This window comes from Dasypus novemcinctus, chromosome 11 (genome assembly GCF_030445035.2).
Source record: "Dasypus novemcinctus isolate mDasNov1 chromosome 11, mDasNov1.1.hap2, whole genome shotgun sequence".
In the NCBI taxonomy this organism is placed as follows: Eukaryota; Metazoa; Chordata; class Mammalia; order Cingulata; family Dasypodidae; genus Dasypus; species Dasypus novemcinctus.
Window position 1 is genome coordinate 104,182,192 of NC_080683.1, and position 20,114 is coordinate 104,202,305.

The 20,114-nt window shown below is 37.3% G+C and overlaps 1 protein-coding gene across 2 annotated transcripts in view; it reads left to right on the forward strand.

The window, feature by feature from the left end:
* TRMT11 (tRNA methyltransferase 11 homolog) overlaps positions 1-20,114 on the forward strand; it is a 59,817-nt gene that overhangs the window by 30,305 nt on the left and 9,398 nt on the right. For both annotated transcript variants that reach the window (XM_012529230.4, XM_004469053.3), the window contains 3 exons: positions 1,624-1,696; positions 1,821-1,952; positions 9,670-9,790. In XM_012529230.4, the coding sequence (XP_012384684.1) occupies positions 1,624-1,696; positions 1,821-1,952; positions 9,670-9,790 (326 nt within the window). The remainder of the gene's footprint in view (positions 1-1,623; positions 1,697-1,820; positions 1,953-9,669; positions 9,791-20,114) is intronic.

Genomic DNA, 20,114 nt, shown 5'->3' on the forward strand with positions numbered 1-20,114 from the left:
TAGTCTCTTAGCCAAAGTACAGTTAGCAATTTTAGTAAAATGATACAATACTTTAATCTACAGTCTGCCATCCAATTTTTTTTCTTTTCTAAAAATTTTATGAAGTATCTCAATCATATATGAACATACATAAACAATAAGTGTATAGTAGAAGTTGTGAACTTACAAAATAAACATGCACAACATCATACAGGGGTCCCATATATCTCCCCGCCACCAACACCTTGCATTGCTGTGAAACATTTGTTACAAACTATGCAAGAGCACTGTCAAACTATTACTACTAACTATAGTCCATATCTTTAATTTGGTGTATTTTTCCAACCCACCATATTATTTTTCTTAAATAAATTTTTATCATAGAGGTTGTGTAGAATTTCCATACAACACCCCTTCACCAGCGTACCACACCGTGGTGGAATATTTGCTACTGATTATGAGATAATATCATCAGGCTATTATCCCTGACCATGCTCCATGGCATATGTTTGGCACACTTTTTCCCTATCCTTCCTCCCCCATTATTAACAGTACATCTTTGGCATTGATGCAAGAATATTACAGTATTGCCATTAACCAAAGTCCATAGGTCACACCAATTGTATTTTTCCCATGCTTCTCCATATTCCAACTACCCTGCAATAGTGACATACACGTGCTCTAGGTCACAGAAGGACACTCTTGCATCTGTACCATCATCCAGAATCTCATTCACCTCTGGGTTCAATGTGTTATTCAGTCCCTAGATTATTCTCTAGCTGTCTTTCAATTAATATTTACATCCCTAGATTATCCTTTGAAGCCACAGTCCCGTTTATAAACCAGCTGCTACTCACTATAATGTGTTACCATCAGCTCTATCCATTTCCACACTTCTACAGTCAAGCTAATTAAAACTTCTACATGCATTAATCATCAGTAGTTCTTCTGAACCCTCATCTTATCTCCTGATAACCTATTCTCTAGGTTTTAACTCCATGTGTTTATTCATCATATTTAGATCATATTAATGAGACCTTGCAATGTTTGTCCTTTTGTGCTTGGCTTACTTCACTTAGTGTAACATCTCAAGATTCATCCATGTTATCATATTTGTCACAGTTTTATTTCTTCTTCTTGCAGCATAGTATTCCATCATATGTATATACCACTTTGTGTTTATCCATTCATTGGTTGATAGATACTTTGGTTGTTTCCATCTTTTGGCAGTTGTGCATAACAATGCTGTGAACACTGGTGTGCAGATGTCTATTCGTGTCACAGTTTTCAGTTCTTCTGGATATAATTCTAGTAGAGGAAATGCTGGATCATATGTCTGCCATCCAATTTTGTCAGGTGACCCAGTAATATCCTTCCCCTTTCATACAGGATTGAATTAACAGTCAGGTGCTGCATTTAGTAATCATATCTTTTAGGCCTCCTTTAATCTGTAATACTTTCAAGTATTTATAATACTTGCCCCTCCTTTTTTAAGTACACTGTTCCTCATTCTTTAGGCATTCACAGCTGGAAATGTTACACAGGTGATGTTTCCTTCTCAGGGAGTGACATCTGGAGGCATGTGTCCCTTGTTAACGATTGGGTGACTTCTGACTAGCCATGTTACCTGTGTTTTCTTTCTAGCTCCCTATGGTATCAGAGAGTCCACAAGAAGAACAGGTTCACAGAAGGAAATACCAAAGGGGATAGAAAAATGGTAAGTTGGATTTAAATATGAAGGTTACTAATTTAAGAAGAAGCATATTTCTTCTTTCTAGGTAACTACATTTAGCAGTCTTAAAATTTTTCACTGATGTTTAAATTCTGTTTTCTTTGTTTAGCCCAGAAAGCCACGTTCCTGTTTCCTTGAGTTATCATCTGGGTGATATGTTTTTTGACCTGTTAAGCTTCGCAGCTGAGACCCTCGTATTAGGTGGAAGATTAGTCTATTGGTTACCAGTGTACACACCAGAGTATGTAATCTTAAATAATTTTACTTTTAATTTCATTTTGTTGTGGTGTTTGTATATCTAGCATACGCATCCCTAGTTGTATTTAGGGTGTCTTTGTATTTAATGTGTTTTGACCTTTGTTTATATACATTTATATGAACAGTCCCCTTGCTCTTATTTATTGATTTGTTTTGATATTTCTGATTTTACACTAGGCAAAGTAGGGCCTGTGGGCCAAATCTGGTCCTATTTTTGTAAGGCCTTGAGCTCAGGACTGGTTTTTACATTTTTAAAGGGTTGTTAAAAATAGAATGACAAAGTATATGTGACAGAAACAGATGTAACTTCCAAAGCCTAAATTATTTGCTCTTGGACCTTTTGCAGAAGTTTGCCAACCCCTGTTGTACACCACCCTGAGTTCAGTGCCTGGGATATCATAGCTGTTCAATAGCTGTTTAGCCAGGCCAGGAACATAGGTAATTCCCAACAATTTGGATGGGTGAATCTTCTAGCCACTATCTTCTATGGCTAGCTTTAATATATATTGGCTTTTATGTCTCCTTTAAAAGTAGTAAATCTTTTTTAAAAGATAATAGCAAAAACCCTGATTATGGTCTACATTATTAGTTTGGGTCTCATTATTTGGTAATTAACTATAAAAGCTGTGTAGATCAATAGTGAATGACAAGATGTTTGAACAAGGCAGGCTCTGTAGATTTTTAGGATAGTATCAAGTTTGAAATTTGGTTATTTCTTCAATCTGCCACAGACATCTTTTTTTAAAAAAAGGTTATTTCATTCCTATGTTTACATAATTGCACAAAAGCATTTTAGAGCAGTGGTCCTGTGTCTGTCTTTTCACAGAGGTAGGTGGTCCCTCAGCAGTTGGAAGCCATGCTGTTTTTGCCATTTGATTTATAAATGGCATCCTGTTGGAAGTTACCCTGGCCTAGCTTTAGTCATACATTTGTTCATCAGCTGATAAGACAGTCCCCGTTAATGCCTATACCCCCTAACACCAGGCTTAAGGGATAATCTCATTTAACCTCTTCCTTTTAGAGATGAGGAAAATTAATTCCACTGAGTGAAATGACTTGCCTAAAGTTAAAAGCTAGCTAGCTAATTGGCTTCCTTATTCCCAGGGCTATGTTCACTTAACTCACTAGCCTCACAGGTCTTAGGTTCCTGGTATGTACATTTGGGTTTTTATTACTTTTTCATTGAAGAACGTATTTGTTCATTTCTTTGCAAAAAAAAATTCCTGCCTTAGACAAATTGAATTTCACAGCAAACCACTTGTCTCTTTTGTTTTAAAACTCAGGTTGTAGGGCTAAAATTTTTAAAACTTTATTTTGAAAAATAATTTTGGATTCAGAAAAGTTTCAAATACAATATAAAGAGCTCCTTTCTGCCCCCATCCAAGTTTTCCAGCTGTTAATATAGACCATCTCCCAGCCCCCATCCCATTATCATAAGCCTTTTTCAGAACCATATGAGAAGCTGTAAGTGCAATGTCTCATCACCCCTTAATACTCCAGAGGATTCCTCAGAAACAAGAGCAGTCCTTCCTAACCACTGTTAACCTCTACGTCTGCTAATCAGCAGTCATACAACACTGCCATCCAGTTCATGGGCCCCATTCAGATTTTGCCAGTCATCCCAACAATGCCTTTTTCCTTTCTGGCCCAGAATCCCAGCCAGGAAAGGGTGCCACCTTCACTTGTCTCATCACTGAGGTCTCCTCTAATCTGGACTATTTCCTCAGGCTTTCCCTATCTTTTGTGTCCTAGATGGTTTTAAAGAATTCAAGGCTGAAGGTTGACCCTCACCCAGGGTTTCTCTATTAACAGGCTAAGCGCTCTTGATAGGACCCAGCTGGTGTCCATGCTGTTCTTCAGGTGTCTCCCCTGGGAGTCGTCCTTTTCCCCTTTGATTAGTGCTGTAGGGGGAGGCATTCCAAGATTGCACCAAGATCTTTTTCTTCATCAAACCTCTACTCCAAGCCTTACTCTCCACTGATGACTGCTTTGATGACAACTGCCACTGTGATGGTTGCCAAGTGATGGTTTTTTTTATTCCATCACTCTCCCTGAATTTTTAGGTTGGCATTCTACAGTGAGGAAGGACTTTCTGTTCTTCCCCATTTCTTTATTCATTTGTTTATTTTTATTGGTATGGACTCATGGATTCCTATTTTATTCAATGGATTGTAATTTATTACTATAGGTATTTATTTTGTTGCTCATATTGTCCCAAATTTGACCAGTGGGTATCTCTTTGAGGTGGTTCCTCTTTCCTTTGACATAGCTCCATTAGATTTGTGCACTTACTTTCTGGCATTCACCAGGGAGTTCTGGTGCCTCTTGGCATATCCACACTCATATATACATACATTCTCAGCTGTAACTTTCTTTATCAGTGTATAACCCTGAGTTCATGTAAGTATCTTCAAGTCCAGCCTAATTCCTGAGGGTTCTTTCTAGTCTTCATCCCTCCATGTTTGTAAGTACCATCTCCAGCAGTGAGAAATGACTCTGATTATCCCCGATACGTTTAATTATTTCCTTAGTTGTCTTACTTATTTGATCATTGTAACCAGTCTCCCAACCATGCCTGCCATCTTCTCCATCCCTAGCCCCAGTTGCACCTGGAGTCTTTGGGTGTCAGTAGTCTAGACTCTCACATCTCCCAGCTTGACGCTGGAGGTCTGCCACTCACTCCTAAGCTGGGAGGTGAAAGGAAGGATATATGAGAAGGGAAGGCCTGCAGGGCTGAGGTTTAACTGAAAACATCTGATTATCCACTATTTGTAGCCTATTTAATTATAATGGAAATTTTATGTGGTTATGAATTTCTTTTGGAGTTTTTTTATTCATTCCATCTTCTTTATGGAAAGTAAAACTGGAGTTGGTTTTAACAATTTTCAGTATTTCTAAAGACCTTAAAAAGTGGCCAGTGGATATTTCTTGAGTGACTTCTCTATGTTAACAATTGTTGACAAAGGAGAATTTCCAAATGCATAAGGGATAGTTTTAGAAGTAGAAAAGGGAGACAGTTCTATATCAGTTCCTTCTTACCTTAGATGTACTTCCTGGGACAGCTCTTCCTCCAGGCGTATGACCAGCATGTGGGGGGGAGACTCCTGTGGTATTTGCTCCTCTGACTAACTTGTCCCTGGACAGAGGTGTTTCCACTTCCTCTGCTCATTAGAACTCTGTTGTCGTTCCTCTTTGAGCATAAAAAAAACTGAACAAAAAAACAAACAAAAAACTCGGTTGTGCTTTCTTCTTCTTCCTTTCTGCCTATGGTGATCTTAATGATCTTGTTAATTGTTACTGTTATTATTAATGACCTTAGACTAATGAACTTACTAATTTGGCTTGAGTTAGAAAAATGAACTGTTTCAGCCAAAATCTTTACTCTTTATTTTTTATTATCTTTTTTTAAAAGATACATAGATCACACAAAATGTTACATTAAAAATACAGGTGGTTACTCTTTATTTAAAAAATCACATTTCCAAGGTGAATTTAAGACTAAAGTGGTCCGCAAAAGTTTGATATAATGTTTTTAAATTAAATGCATGTATAAGTAAGCAGGATAAAATTAGTTTTATTATGTTATATTGAAAATGTGACTTTTCTTTTTATTAGGAATGAAAAGAAATCCAATTTAAAGTGGAATTCCTTAGCACATGTTAATTAGAAAACTTTCGTGTTTTTGGTATGGTGAATACAGCCTTTTGAGTCTTACTACTGAATTAATTTACCCAGCCAAATTCTTATGGGCTGGACAATTCAACTTTAAAAACAAGAATTGCACATTATAATCAAGTTCAGGTATTATTCTTTAAACCGGGACATTTTTTTTTTTAAATTTTTATTTATTTATTTTTTTATTGACTTTGTAATAATATTACATTAAAAATATATATGTGAGGTCCCATTCAACCCCACCCCCCCACCCCCCCTCTCCCCCCCCCAACAACACTCGTTCCCATCATCATGACACATCCATTGGATTTGGTAAGTACATCTTTGGGCACCTCTGCACCTCATAGACAATGGTCCACATCATGGCCCATACTCTCCTCCATTCCATCCAGTGGGCCCTGTGAGGATTTACAATGTCCGGTGATTACCTCTGAAGCACCATCCAGGGCAGCTCCATGTCCCAAAGACCCCTCCACCTCTCATCTCTTCCTGCCTTTCCCCATACCCATCGTCCACCATGTCCACTTTTCCCAATCCAATGCCACCTCTTCTATGTGGACATTGGATTGTAAACCGGGACATTTTGAAAGTATGATAAGATAAAATAAAAACAAAATACTACCTAAAAGCTTAGTTATATGTGAAAAATTATCAGTGCTGGTGATTGAAAAAGGGTTTTCTCACTGTTGAGTATTTAAATTGCAGTGAGGAAATTGCTATTCCCAAGCTTCTGTTGTTTTCCTTCCTCTAAACTAGACTCTCCCCACTCCAGCATTTCAGACTTTTTGCCAGCATCAAGATACTCTGTACGCTTTATATTTTTTCACCTTTGTTTATTCTGTCCCCATTGCTTGATATGTTCTTTTTTGTCTTTCATTCTACAGTTGGTGACATTCTAGTCACCTTTCTAGGCCTGGTGTAAGGGTCAACAACTCTGTGACACTTTGCAGCAAAATTAATCCTTCAGCAACGCTATCATTGTAGTTTGTTCTTACAACTCATAAAGAACTTACCACATGAAGTTATTGTAGACTGTTGGGTATTTGTGGGCTTATTCACAATTTTGACTACTTGCACACTGACCCTGGAGACCTGTGATATTTGGGCAGGGCATAAATTCAACTCATATGTGTTTGATGTTAGAGGAGCTGATCACAAAGCTACTGAGTGAGTGTAGTAGCTGTTTGCCCAGGTGCCACACATCCATATAGCTTTATCTAGTTGTTATCACAGACAGATACTTCTCTAGAAGTGGTTAAAAGCTTTGTTTCTTTATGAACGGCGAGCTTTACTAGAAATCTAACTTCTGATGCTAGTGACAAAAGTGATGACAACGTAAAGAAGCCTGTTGAAGTAGGATCTCAAAGTAGGATCTGGAGATACATTTTCATTGTAGTAAGTTGAATTTGGTGGTGGTTCAAATCAGTGAAAAGGATGGATATGTTTTTCATCTCTTAACTAAGGAACAGGAAAAGTGATTCCTCAAACTGTTTCAGTAAGTGCCCCAATCAATGCAAAATCCACTTTTCAAATGGGAGAAAAAACTAGTGACATGTGGAAAGTAGTTAACATGCACAATGAGACTATATATTCAAAGTAACTCAATTAGAATTGATTCATGAGAAGGATAGTAGCCTATGCATACTTCTTTTTTTGGCTTTTTATACAATTTATGTACCATAAAATTCACTTTTGAAATGTGCAAATCAGTGGTTTTTAGTATATTCACAAAGTTGTGCGGCCATCATCACTCTAATTCTAAAACATTTTCACCAACCCAAAAAGAAATCCATACTCCCCGTACTCTTGCCCTTGGCAACCATTAGTCTACTTTCTCTCTCTCTGGATTTGCCTATTCTGGCTGATTTAGCTTTCAAATAGATTACTTGGATTGTAAGGGGATAGGAATAAAAACGGAATTGAAATAGGATGTTGTACTATCATAATAGTTCATGCAAAGTATGGATTTATATCTTCTACTTAATAAACAAATATACCAATATGTCTGAAATATAGTAAATATACTACTAATGAAATATACTAGTGTAGAATTGATATGTAATGTACTAGTAGATATGCAGTAAAGTATTTTTGTTAAATGTTATTTTTATTTTTTAGTATAGTCCTTTGGGAATACACTGTTTATTGATTGACTCATTAAAAGAGTAGATCATTGGTTAAAGCAAGTTTAACCTAAATGATGCTCCTTATGATTAAAATTAAACAAATCAAGTTGAAAAGATAATATAAAATGTATAAATAAAGAACTAAACATTGGCAACTTAGTTTCAGCAATTTAGTATCATTCATATTATAAATGTTAATTCAAAGTGCGTTGGTTTTCTACTTTAATTGATTTCTGAATTTGTTTTGGTTTTATTAGTAAGAAATATAAGCATATGGAATTTATATCTAAGCCATGCATGTATATAATTGAGTAACATTTTAATAAAAATACTTTGAGTCATCCCAGTCAGGAAATGAAAAGAGATTTTTTTTTTCCTTTTAAAGAGTACATAACTAAGTTTGAGAAACTCTGTTTCAGGCATTCACCACCCCTGCTGTTTGCAAGCTTATAAGGTCAAGGCTGTCTCTTCTCTCTGTTATCACTTTATTTTTAGTCTCTCAACCAGAGTATAGAATGTATTCATTCATATCATAAATGCTTTGTATGAAGATTCCAAATTTGATGTCAACTGATATTATAAGAAGTACATTTCTGACTATATAGTGAATATTAAAGAATTAATTAGACAAGGTAAACTCTGAAATGGTCATTCTCTGCTGGAAAATCCTAAGAAGGAGGCAGAGAATGACTTCAAGAGAATTCCTTCTACTGATAATAATGTGCAGTGCATCATGAATGTTGCTTGGTAAGTGGGTGATGAAGGTTTTGAGCATGTGGCTAAGGTAACGAGGGAGAGCTCGTTGAAGGTCAGAGAGACCTAGAAAAGTTGGTAAAGGAGTGGTGAAAACAATGTTGATGCATAGGAACAGGCTAGCTGAGCTAGTGGTCCTTTACGTGAAACACTAATCATAACTCTTTTGGGTCAGGGCTTTAAGATTACCCATATAATCAGTGTTTGCAAAGACTACCCCAAAAATGTATAAAGGTTTACAAGGGCAGATGAAAGCTGATTATCGCAGAGCTGCTAAAGGAATCCATACCTAGTGAGCCTTTCTCCCATTTGTCCCCATTCTGCTCCATAGCTGTTTCCCCCATCTCTGTCATCTGTTTCTTCTGCCAGGATTGATGGCATCCACCTCTCAGAAGTCACGTTCTAGAGGCTGCAACCTGACTCTGTCCTGCTTTGCCTTAGTTCTCCTCCCCAGTTGTGTGGTGCATGTGCTGTGTCATGGCAGCCACCGCCACTCGTTCTGGTGGCTTCAACTTTGCTTCATGGTTAATGTGACTAGAGTACTATCGTACTCTTTAGTGATTATTTTAGTGGCAGTTTATTTCAATAATTTTATACATAACATTAGTCCTGTGTTTACAGAGTCTTTAGAGGTCTCAAGATGTCATTAACATTTTGCACTGGCACTTGGCTTCTTTTATAGGGAAAAGTCTATGCTGTAGTAGATTTTATCTTTGGGAATTTATAAAAATCTCCAGATGAATCAGTCCCCATGAATGCCAAAGGGCTGTTGTAGAATGTATTTCTCTCTGTCCTGTCTAGGGATGTCAGGGTAGAGTATTCTTGTATGTTTATGGTTTAAATCCTTGACATTCTTCAGTAAAACATGCCAACACACTGTGCTCTTTCTCTCCCTCTCTTCCACTCTTTTTTCATTCCATAGATAAAAAATTAAACTACTTTGGTTTGGATCTGGTTAATATTAAAATATTTTTCTCTTTGGAAGTATAGGTGGATTGTTTATAGACCAAGTGGACAGTAGGCCTTTGAGTACAGCATGTAGTAGGAGGATGTGCTGAACCAGGCTGACGCCCCCTGTAACCCCCACGATGATTTGATGTGGGTGCACGTGTGAGTATCCATAACAGCCGGCTCTTTTTCCTTCAGATACACTGAAGAGATGGTACCCTGGCACCCGTGCCTGAAACTTATTAGCAACTGTGAGCAGAAGCTTTCCAGCCACACATCAAGGCGCTTAATAACAATGGAAAAGGTGAAGAAATTTGAGGTAAAATGTTCCAGGATTTTAAGGGCAAATTCTGGAAGAATAAGAAATAGATTTTTCTAAATATTTTTCCTTTAATGGGGTTTGGAAATATTAGTCCTTGATTTTTAAAAAGATTACGGATAATTCAGGAAGAGAAAAGGTTTGTAGTGTTTGTGTTTGTGTGTATGTTTGTTTGGGAGGGGGTGGGGGTAGGAATAAGATATAGCAATTGAATAGAAGAGCAGAAATAGAAGTTGATCCTAACTTCTCAGGCTTCTAACAATCTACTAGTTATCATTTTTCTCCAAAAGCAGAAACTGCTTGATTGCAGACAATAAGGAAGAGAAAATGTTGCTTCTTTATAAGGGAGAAAGTGTTTTCTCTCTCTGTTTGTTAAAGCATATTTGTTGTCCCCGCTCCCTCCCCCACATGCATGCACACACACTTAACTCTTTTAAGCTTGAGAAGAAAGATCAAAACATCTCTCATTTTACATCCAAATAAGAATTGATATGAATAATGCCTAATAACAGAGCTTAATTAAATCTGCAAAGTGCTCTTTGGGCTGTTCTTACCTGGATTGACAATGAAAACTCCCAAATGCCCTGGAAACTTGGACAAGCCCCGTCTTCCCTCTAGATCTGTAGGGAAGGCAGAAGAAGAGGGTGTTCTTTCTTGAGGATTTGTGATTCCATCTCAATTCTGTATTTGATTCGTTTTCATCTAATTCACGTTTTATGGCTTCTTTCAGAGTAATGAAAACTAATATTTGTGTAATAGTTGTGAAAACTAATTTTTGTCTTTTTTGTTTCCATCTGCTGTTTCTAATTCAGACTCTCATTACCATACACCTTGCTTATACTGATAGTCTCCTACATGAGCTCTCTGCTTCCTTTTCTCACACCTCTCGTTTTTACCTGTTAAATGAATCCTCCTAAAATACTGCATTCCTTATGTCACTTCTTTGTGAAAAACTTTGTGACTGATTTTTATTACTAAATGCAGTTCAAATTTCTCATGATATAAAGTTTTCTCAGTTATTAGACCCAATATCAGAGTATTTCAGAAAGATAAGCTCTACATGTATATCAGTAGTTGGTTGGTATCTTCTGTTTTATATATGTGTGTGTGTTTGCATATATAAATAAGAAGTTCATAAGCATACATATGTACACCTTTATGTACAAGTGTATGTGATGCAGTTAAAATTAGTCTGTGGTTATTTTTAAGACAAAGATATTAGAAATTTACTTTCAAGTAAGACATATCCTGGTGGGGGATGTTTGTACTCATATATGTTGCAGCAACAACTTGTTTTTGTTCAAATGGTATGACTAGAGTTTGCTACTTACATTTTATACCAGACCTGTTACTAAATTAAAGTTGACTTTGGAAATCAATCCTAGTCCAAGGATTATGAGTAACTGTAACCTTAAAAACACTACGCATGTTCTAGAAATGATTGAAGTGATGAATGCACAGTTTTGTTATTGTACCAAATGCCATTGATTGTACACTTGGGATGGATTTATGCTTTATTAATATGTATCTATAAATTTGATTTGTTAAAAAAAACAACACTATGCAGATTCTCTAAAAGAGGAATTTACAGATAGTTTGATGCTGTGAAAACCTGAAATTTCAGTGGCCATTTATTTGGCTGCAAAGTAGAAGCCCTCTTAACTAACCTCCATTTCAGACTCAGTTGATTAACCAGTGCTGGCTGTGCTGCTCTAAAACACATTGTGTGATGCCTGTACTATGCGGAACACTGTCAGCTAGTGATCTGCTTTTACTATGTAGTGCTATACCTACCGGCTGAATTGTCTGCTTACCAAGAGTCAGTTGTGTTTGTTCCCCAAACTGTTTATGCCAGTTATATTTATTATGGTAATTATGTATTTCATTAAAAAATAGTTAAACCAGTGAAACATGAGTGTGAAAATAAAATTGTCATTCTCATGAAAACTAAGTTGAATGTATTAGAAAGACAGGAGACAGTGAGTTGCTAAAGAAGACTCGAGTAGGGAATGAATGAGCTAATTATAAAGATTGGGAAGAAAGCTATTACAATCTAGGTTTCCACGCTGAAATGGCTTTGTATAAGAGTCTTTAAGTTCTTGTACCATTTTATAGAAGCCAAAACTGAAAATCTTTATAGGTCTTGATCCTATATCAAAAGATTACAAGTGACTATACTATTTTTTTTTCCAAATTTATGTTTTTTTAAATTCATTTGATACTCAAAAGAAGAGATAGTGAATGATCTCTAAGGGTGTTTCTGAGGATTTGTCTGTTATGTAAAAATGACAAATTGGGGCATTTGGGTATTTTTAAACCTATAAAGGTGGTATTAATTTTAACCTTGTTTCCAGTTATCATTTTACTTTGTCGTTTTAAAATCGATTAGAAGAATAAAGGAAAAACCTTTTGTTCAAGTAATTTTTTTAAATGGTCTTCACTTTATAAGATTAAATTTTATCAGTGAGATTTAACTAGTATGAAATTCACTTTTTTATTATAACTGATAATAGTTGGTAAAGTTAAATTAATGTTTGGTTTTTAACTAATTACTTCATTTCTCCCTTTTGTTTGTGTGGAGAGGAGTGTATATAATTGCATCTAGAGCCCAATCCTTATAATGCAAATGATGACACAAAATTGTCAAACAGTTCTCTCATGCATCTAACAAATTATTCTCAGACTCTTCAGCATTGTTGATTTTGGCAGTGGAAGGAAGACTAATCAGTTTAGGTTTTTACACTTTTGTATACTGTGTTTCTTTGTTTTTGAATTTTAATTTGTTAGGTTTAATTCCAGCATAACTTTTGGCCCTCCTGATATGTTGTTAGAAAATGTTCTCCATCTCCCCCTATTAAAAAATGTAAACATAGGTTATAAGTGCAAAAATTGTCTAAAAAATATGGATATTTGATAAAATTTTGTATCTTTGCATTGTTGGCTATAGTTTGTAGACTTGTTTATTGAACATTGGTAGTAAATAATTTCTTGATAATTATGTTAATATTTTGAAGATACCTGATGAGAGCCAGTTTTTTTTCATTACCTGTTGTTATCTTCTGAAAGCTAAGTGAACAGTAAATATACTTTTATAATGCTTTACTGTTTATAAAATTTTCATGCCCTCTTTTTAAAAAAGATTTATTTATTCCCCCCTCCCCCCCATCGTTTGTTGTCTTCTGCTCCCTTTATCTGTTATCATCTTGCCGCATCAGCTCTCCGTGTGTGTGGTGCCACTCCTGGGCAAGCTGAACTTTTTTTTGCTCTGGGCAGCTGTCCTTATGGGGCACACTCCTTGCACATGGGACTCTTCTACACGGGCGACACCCCTGCATGGCACAGCACTCCTTGTGTGCATCAGCACTGCACGTGGGCCAGCTCCACACGGGTCAAGGAGGTCCCGGGTTTGAACCACGGACCTCCCATGTGGTAGACGGATGCCCTATCCATTGGGCCAAGTCCGCTTTCGCCAAACCCTTTTAACATTATTTTTCCCATTTTAGAGATGAGGAAGTGGCCTAGGCCAACCCAGGTTCACTTAAATAGTAAGTGGCAGAGTTAAGACCAGAACTCGTCTTTATACTTGAAATTCTGTGTTGTTTTTCGAAGTCATGTTGTCTATCTACCAAAGCATACTTTCTGCCTTTAGAATATACCAGGGCTAAGAGGTAAATATCCTTGAGTGGCTTGTTACTAGTTTTTTTGTGTTTTTCCTCTGTTTAGCTCGTGTTGTTCATGGGGCCATGGTAGAAGTTGATCTGTTGTGTTAATAGAATTCATTACTGCTGTTGACACAAGAAGTAGTTGATGCTGTTGTATGTGGTTGTGAACACATTGGTTACTCCTGTAAAACATTTTTTCTCATATAAATTTCAGGATAAAAATGCTGACCTCTAGAGTTGTCCCTTTCCTTACCCCCAGTCCAGCCCCTGGTAACCTGTATTGAGCTTCAGCTTCTTACTTCCTGTGGCTTTCTCTCTGGGTCTGAATTTTATTCTGCTTATAAAGGGCTCCAGTAACAGGATTAAGACCCATCCTTTAACAGATGTTAAAGTTCTCACTTGAGCTGAAGTAATCTTATCAAAAGGTCCTATTTACAGTGCGTTTATACTCACAGGAATGGATGACGTTGAAGAGCATGTTTTTCTGGGGTATATATCAGTTCCACATCCCTACAGGAATTTAATCCATTTTGCATTTACACTACTGACAATGCAGGACTTTCTTCTGCCATTTTGCTGTTTAGTCTTCAGAAGTCTCATACCATTTTTATCCCTCAATTCCTCCATTAGTGCCTACTTTCCTATTTATTTATTTATTTTTGTATTGTTCCATATTGCATTCCTTCTCATTTCTTTCTGGATGTATTTTTCATATATTTTCTTTGTGGTCACCATAGAGTTACAATTTAACATCCTAAACATATAATAGTCATTTTTTATTTAATACCAACAACTTAACTTCAGTAGCATACACATATCCTGTTCTTTTGCTCATCCACCCATCATTTTTTTTGTGTGTTTGTTACAAATTATACCTTTTTATACTGCTTGTCCAAAACCATTGATTTATCATTACTTTTTATGCATTTACATTTTGGCACCTGTAAGAAGTGGAGTTATATATAAAAAAAATACAACTCAATAGTGCTGGCATTTATAATTATCCAAATGGTTACCTTTACCAGAGGTCTTTATTTCTTTATGCTGCTTTGATTCACTGTCTAGTGTCCTTTCCTTTCATTCTGAAGAACTCCCTTTAGCTTTGCTTGTAGGACAGGTTTAGTGATGATGAACTACCTCAGCTTTTAATTATCTGGGAGTATCTTAATTTCTCCTTCATTTTTGAAAGAAAGTTTTGCTGAATATAAAATTCTCGGTTGGCAGTTGTTTTCTCTCTGCATTTAATTAATTTATTTAAAGATTTATTTATTTCTCTCCCCTCCCCCCCCACCCCGGTTGTCTGTTCTCTGAGTCTATTTACTGCGTCTTCTTTTTCTTCTTCTGTTGTTGTCAGCAGCATGGGAATCTGTGTTCCTTTTGGTTGCATCATCTTGTTGTGTCAGCTCTCCGTGTGGGCAGCGCCATTCTTGGGCAGGCTGCACTTTCTTTCACGCTGAGCGGCTCTCCTTGCGCGTGGGGCTCCCCTATGCGGGGGACACCCCTGCGTGGCAGGCACTCCTTGTGCGCATCAGCACTGCACATAGGCCAGCTCCACACAGGTCAAGGAGGCCCGGGGTTTGAACCGCTGACCTCCCATGTGGTAGATGGATGCCCTAACCACTGGGCCAAGTCCGCTGCCCCTCTCAGCATTTTAAATATTTTAACCCACTGCCTACTTATCTCTATGGTTTCTGATGATAAATTGGCACTTGGTGTAATTGAGATTCCTTGTACATAGCACGTTGCTTTTCTCTTGCAGATTTCAGAAGTCTCTTCTTGTTCTTTGCATTTAGCGGTTTCACCACCATGTGTCTGGACATATTTCCCTTCAAGTTTATACTGTACAGTGTTTGATGGGCTTCTTGGATGTGCATATTTAAGTCTTTTGCCAAGTTTAGGATTTTCTGTCATTATTTCTTTGGATATTCCTTTTCCTCCTTTCTCTTCTTTTCCCTCTGGGATTGGCATAATGTGTATATTGGTGTGTTTGGATGGTGTCCTTTAGGTCTCTTGGGCCGTTTCCTCTTTTCCTAATTCTTTTTCCTTTCTGTTCCTTTGCCTTACTCGTGTAAATTGTCTTTTCTATGAGCTCAGTGATTCTTTCTTCTGCCAGCTCCAGTCGCTGTTGAAACTCTGAGAATTTTTCATTTTAGTTATTGTAGTCTTCGACTGCTGTAGTTCTGTTTGGTTCCTTTTAAAATTTTCTATTTCTTTATTGATATTCTCATATTGTTCTTTCATTGTTTTCCTTAGTTCTTTCTCTTTATTTCCCATCATCTCCTTGAGCATAGTGAACATCAGTTTTTTATAGTCTTTGTCCAGTATGTACAGAGCGTAGTCTTCTTTGATGCTTTCTGGATTTTATCCTCTTCTTCTTTATGGGCCATCAATTCCTATTTCTTTGTCTTGTAATCTTTGGTAGTGCACTGTACATTTTAGTAATTTTAAATGCTAATTCTGGGATTTAGTCCCTGAGCTGTCTTTTTCTTGAGTTTGTATCTGGCTAGTGGTATGACAGATTTTCTTGCATGCCAGGAGGTAACAAAATGAAACACACCAATGCAAAAAACACCTTCACTGTCTTTGCAAATTAGCTTTTTATTGGCTCATGCTCTTCTTCAGAGTTCAGCTCTCCTTTCATAAAGGTCAGCCTAAGGCAAATGCAAAATTCACGCTCCTTCCTGTCTTTTCTGGGCCTCTCTTTTGTTCTTGGCTTGTGTTCTACTTCCTAGGACACCAATTTTCTCCTTCTCCTCTCTTACCCCTGGACTTAAAGCAGGTAAGCCTTTGCCCTGGTCTGCCCAACTCAGTAGGTTTCTTATCCTGCTTTCCCTGTCTTAAGCTGCTTTTTCCTGGAGGAGAAATTCTGGGAGAGGGTCTAAGGAGAGGAGTTTCCCAGGTCAGTCTTCAGCAGGAACAATGCCAGGGACCTACCAAGGGCACACCAGCCGGCTCTGCACTGCCCTGGTAGGGGATAAGGGATGGGCCAGCAGGGGTGTCGGCAACTTCCCCTATGGCTCTTTGAAGCAGTGCTTTCTTGATTTGGCCCTTGCCCAGTAAATGCAGCCCTTTAGCTGTTTGTATAGTTTGGAAGAAGGGTACCATCTTAAGGTCTCCTAGGCTGCTTTTGCACAGATGGATTGAAACAGTGGTCCTCCTCAGAGCTGGGCCCCCAGCAATCTGGAGTAGCTGATCAAAAGCAGTGGTTGGATCACACACCCCCAGATCTTAGGGAACTAGGTTTTTGTATCCCTCCCTGGCACCATCAGACTGTATCAGGGATTGAGGACCTCACTTTGCCTGCCATGACACCAGGGGATGGGTGGCGGTAGCCAGTGTCCCGACAGTACAGTTCACCAGTTTTTCCGCCATTACCAGCCTCTTTCTCCCACTTTTCCCTGGGTTCTACATAGGGTTCTAAACTCCAGAATTTCAAAAGAGTTGATTTAGACAGTTGCTGTCTGTTTAATAGATGTTCTCGTCAAGGGACTGATTCCTGGGGTTTCCCTCTCTCACTGTATTCCCACAGTTCTCTGCATCAATCGGTTTTTAAGGTTCATTTGATCTATTTAGTTCTGAATGAATTGCTTTTGCTGTTAATGGTACTTTTCCTTGAGTTTAAATTTTGGAGGGTCATTACTTAATAGTTTATTTTATGCTTCTGCAACTAAATGATTTTGCCAAATTTAAAAAACTGGATTTTTAAGGTAAAGCTATTATAACTAATTTTAAATGCTTTTTTTTCCCTGTTCAATGAAGAAAAAGCAAAAGTCTACTACCCCTAGCTACAGGAAGGTAATCATTTAAGACATTTGAATTCTGCTACATGTGGTACTATTTGGATATGACTATATTATTTGCAGAAGCAGGCAGTTCTCTAAAGGCAGAGAGTGCTTTTGCCTTTTTTCACCCCCTCTAAAGCTCACAGTTTCAAGCTATGACAGTAACCTAGTCATTAACATTACAAGTGTCATAGAATCTTAGCAGGTCACTGCAATATAAAGCCTGATCCAGGGAGTCCAAAATAAGAATTAGTTAGGGGAAGTAGAACATTTGTGTGTGGAATCAGCATAATCCAGTAGAGCTGCTTTCATAATTCTTATGTGAATGATACATTTTCCACTGCGTATTTTTTTTTGTATATTTTTCTTTATTCATCATATGGCTACCTAACATATTAACATATATATAATATATAACTTGTATTAGATACACTGTTCACATGTTAATATAGAATTATCTTTCCAGTGTTTTTCAAAACCCAACTTCAACTTGTGTCCTCTTCCTTCTGTATGACCCACTAAGAATCCAACAATGAGATTTAATGTGCATGTTTTTGCCCCAAACATAAATGTACAGTTTAATGAATAATTATAAATATCTATGTAATCACCAACAGGGCCTAGATACAGATTGACGTACACCCCCAGAAACGCTGTTTTGGGTCTGTTTCTGATCATAAACACCCCTTTTCTGCCTTTTATGGTAGTCAATTTCTGGCTTTTTTCTTCATGTAATACTATCACTATTGAATTCATCCCTGAACAAAATAGTATTGCTTCTTATTTTAGTTCACTAAGGTTGCTGGGAACAAAGTACCAGAAATATGTTGGCTTTTATAGTGGGAATTTATTACATTAAAAACTTACAGTTCTGAGGCCATGAAAGTATTCAAAGCATCATCAGACATGCTCTCACAAAAGGTCAACTGCTGGTGATCTTGGACTCTTCCATGTGGCAAGGCAAAAGGAAGCATCTGGGTCTCTGCCTTCTTTTCCAAGCTCACTTTCTCCCCAAACTCAGCTGTAGGCAATCAGGCATATGGGTCATCTCTCCCCTGTCCTCCAGGCTTCTTTCCTTGCCTCTGAGCTCTGCTGATTCTAGCCTCTGACCTCTGGGACCTCCGTCTCTGCCTCTTGGAGTTTCTCTGTCTCTGCCACTTTTTTCTGTATGTCTCTGTCTTGTTTATAAAGGACTCCAGCAAGAGGATCATGACCCCCCTGGGTCACTCCTCACTGAACTTATCCCATCAAAGCCTCCTCATCTGAATTCAACCCAATCAAAGGGTTCCACACCCACAGGAATGGAGTAGCTTCAAGAACGTAATCTTTTCTGGGATCCAAAGCTTCAAACTGTCACACTTGTTTTTAATCTTTATATAAATGCATTTGCATTTTTATTTGTTTTTCTTTTATGGATTATGAAACTTTTACAAAGTTACTTTAAGTAAGTGAGTATGCCTGGAAATGCCCGTGTGTGTCTTTGTCTCATCTTTTGCTCCTTAAGAGGGTAAGCGTGAGTCTTCTTAGTTTTAAATTAGATATTCTCTATAGTAACTAATAAGATGTCACTAAATTTTCATTTGTTGTTGTTGACCCTGTATTCTCTTAGTAACCAAAGTTAAGTTTTGCTTTTATAAAGTTACAGGTTTTAGCAGAAAGTGCTAGTGTTTCTGTATTGTCATGCCAGCACCAAGATCCTCAGTGTTCTTTTCACAGTTAGAAAGAAATTATATGGTAAATGCCAGATATCAAAGTTCAGTCATCAAATATCACTTACATTTCAAAATGGTGGATGAGATTTTAATATTTATATAAAGATGTATTCAGGGACTCTGGGTAATTTAATATCTTACCGGATAATGAACTTTTAAAATAAAGAGTACACATTATATGTATATTCCTAATTAAGGGATGAAGATTTCCAACCTTACCTTGTTCCCATTATAAGTCATACTAGAGGTTTCTCTTAATAGTACTGAGTGCCAGACTTTTGACCTGCTTGTCCTTGGTTTGGAAATGGCCAGTGCTGTTTATAGTTGTATGACTTTAGCACAAGTGGTTTCTATAGCTACTGTCCAGTACCAGATGTAGAACAGTGGGAAGCTTTGATAAGAGGAGCAGGATTTTTAAACAAAAGCCGGACATGGGTAATTACCCTGAAGCTGAACTGAGGCCCATTATATTCAATATTCAGCACTGTCATTTCCATTTTATTTCACTCTCTGCTGATTGCAGGAAAGAACATTTGTCCTTTTTTTCTCTTCCACCTCTTTGCCTTCTTCCTCTCACCTTAGCTGAGAAGTGTCTCAAGGCATTCATCTGCTTCATGAATCCTAAAGTCTTTCCTGACAAAATCAACAAGCACCCCAGTGTGGTGGCTCTCACTGTGATGACAGCATCATTGGTTTTCACTTATCAGAAAATATGTTTCATAAGCCATTTGTATTCAAGTGTGTATGTGTGTGCAATGAGACTGCTCTTTTGTATAAACTTCCATCACTTTGAGAATATAAATGACTAAAGGTTAATACTAGTGAGGTAGAAGAAATCATTATCTCCTTATCAGGAGCTGTCAGTGAGTAAAAGGACAACTTAAGCCTGATGTATAATTAAAATAGAAGCCATTTGGTTTTTACTGAATGGCACAGATTTCTGCAGCTTCACCTCCCAAACGATGCCTTTCTAGGAAAAATCCCTTGTTTTTAAGGAATAGTAACATAATTTGATGATTATCCTTAGGTATTTCAGTGATGTTTTGGTGACTTTATAAAATTATAAAATTATAATTTTATATAATTATAAAATTATAAATTTGGAAGTGAAGGGATACCATGAGAGAGAATGTTGGATTTAACTAGGATGTGATGGGGGGCTGGTGTG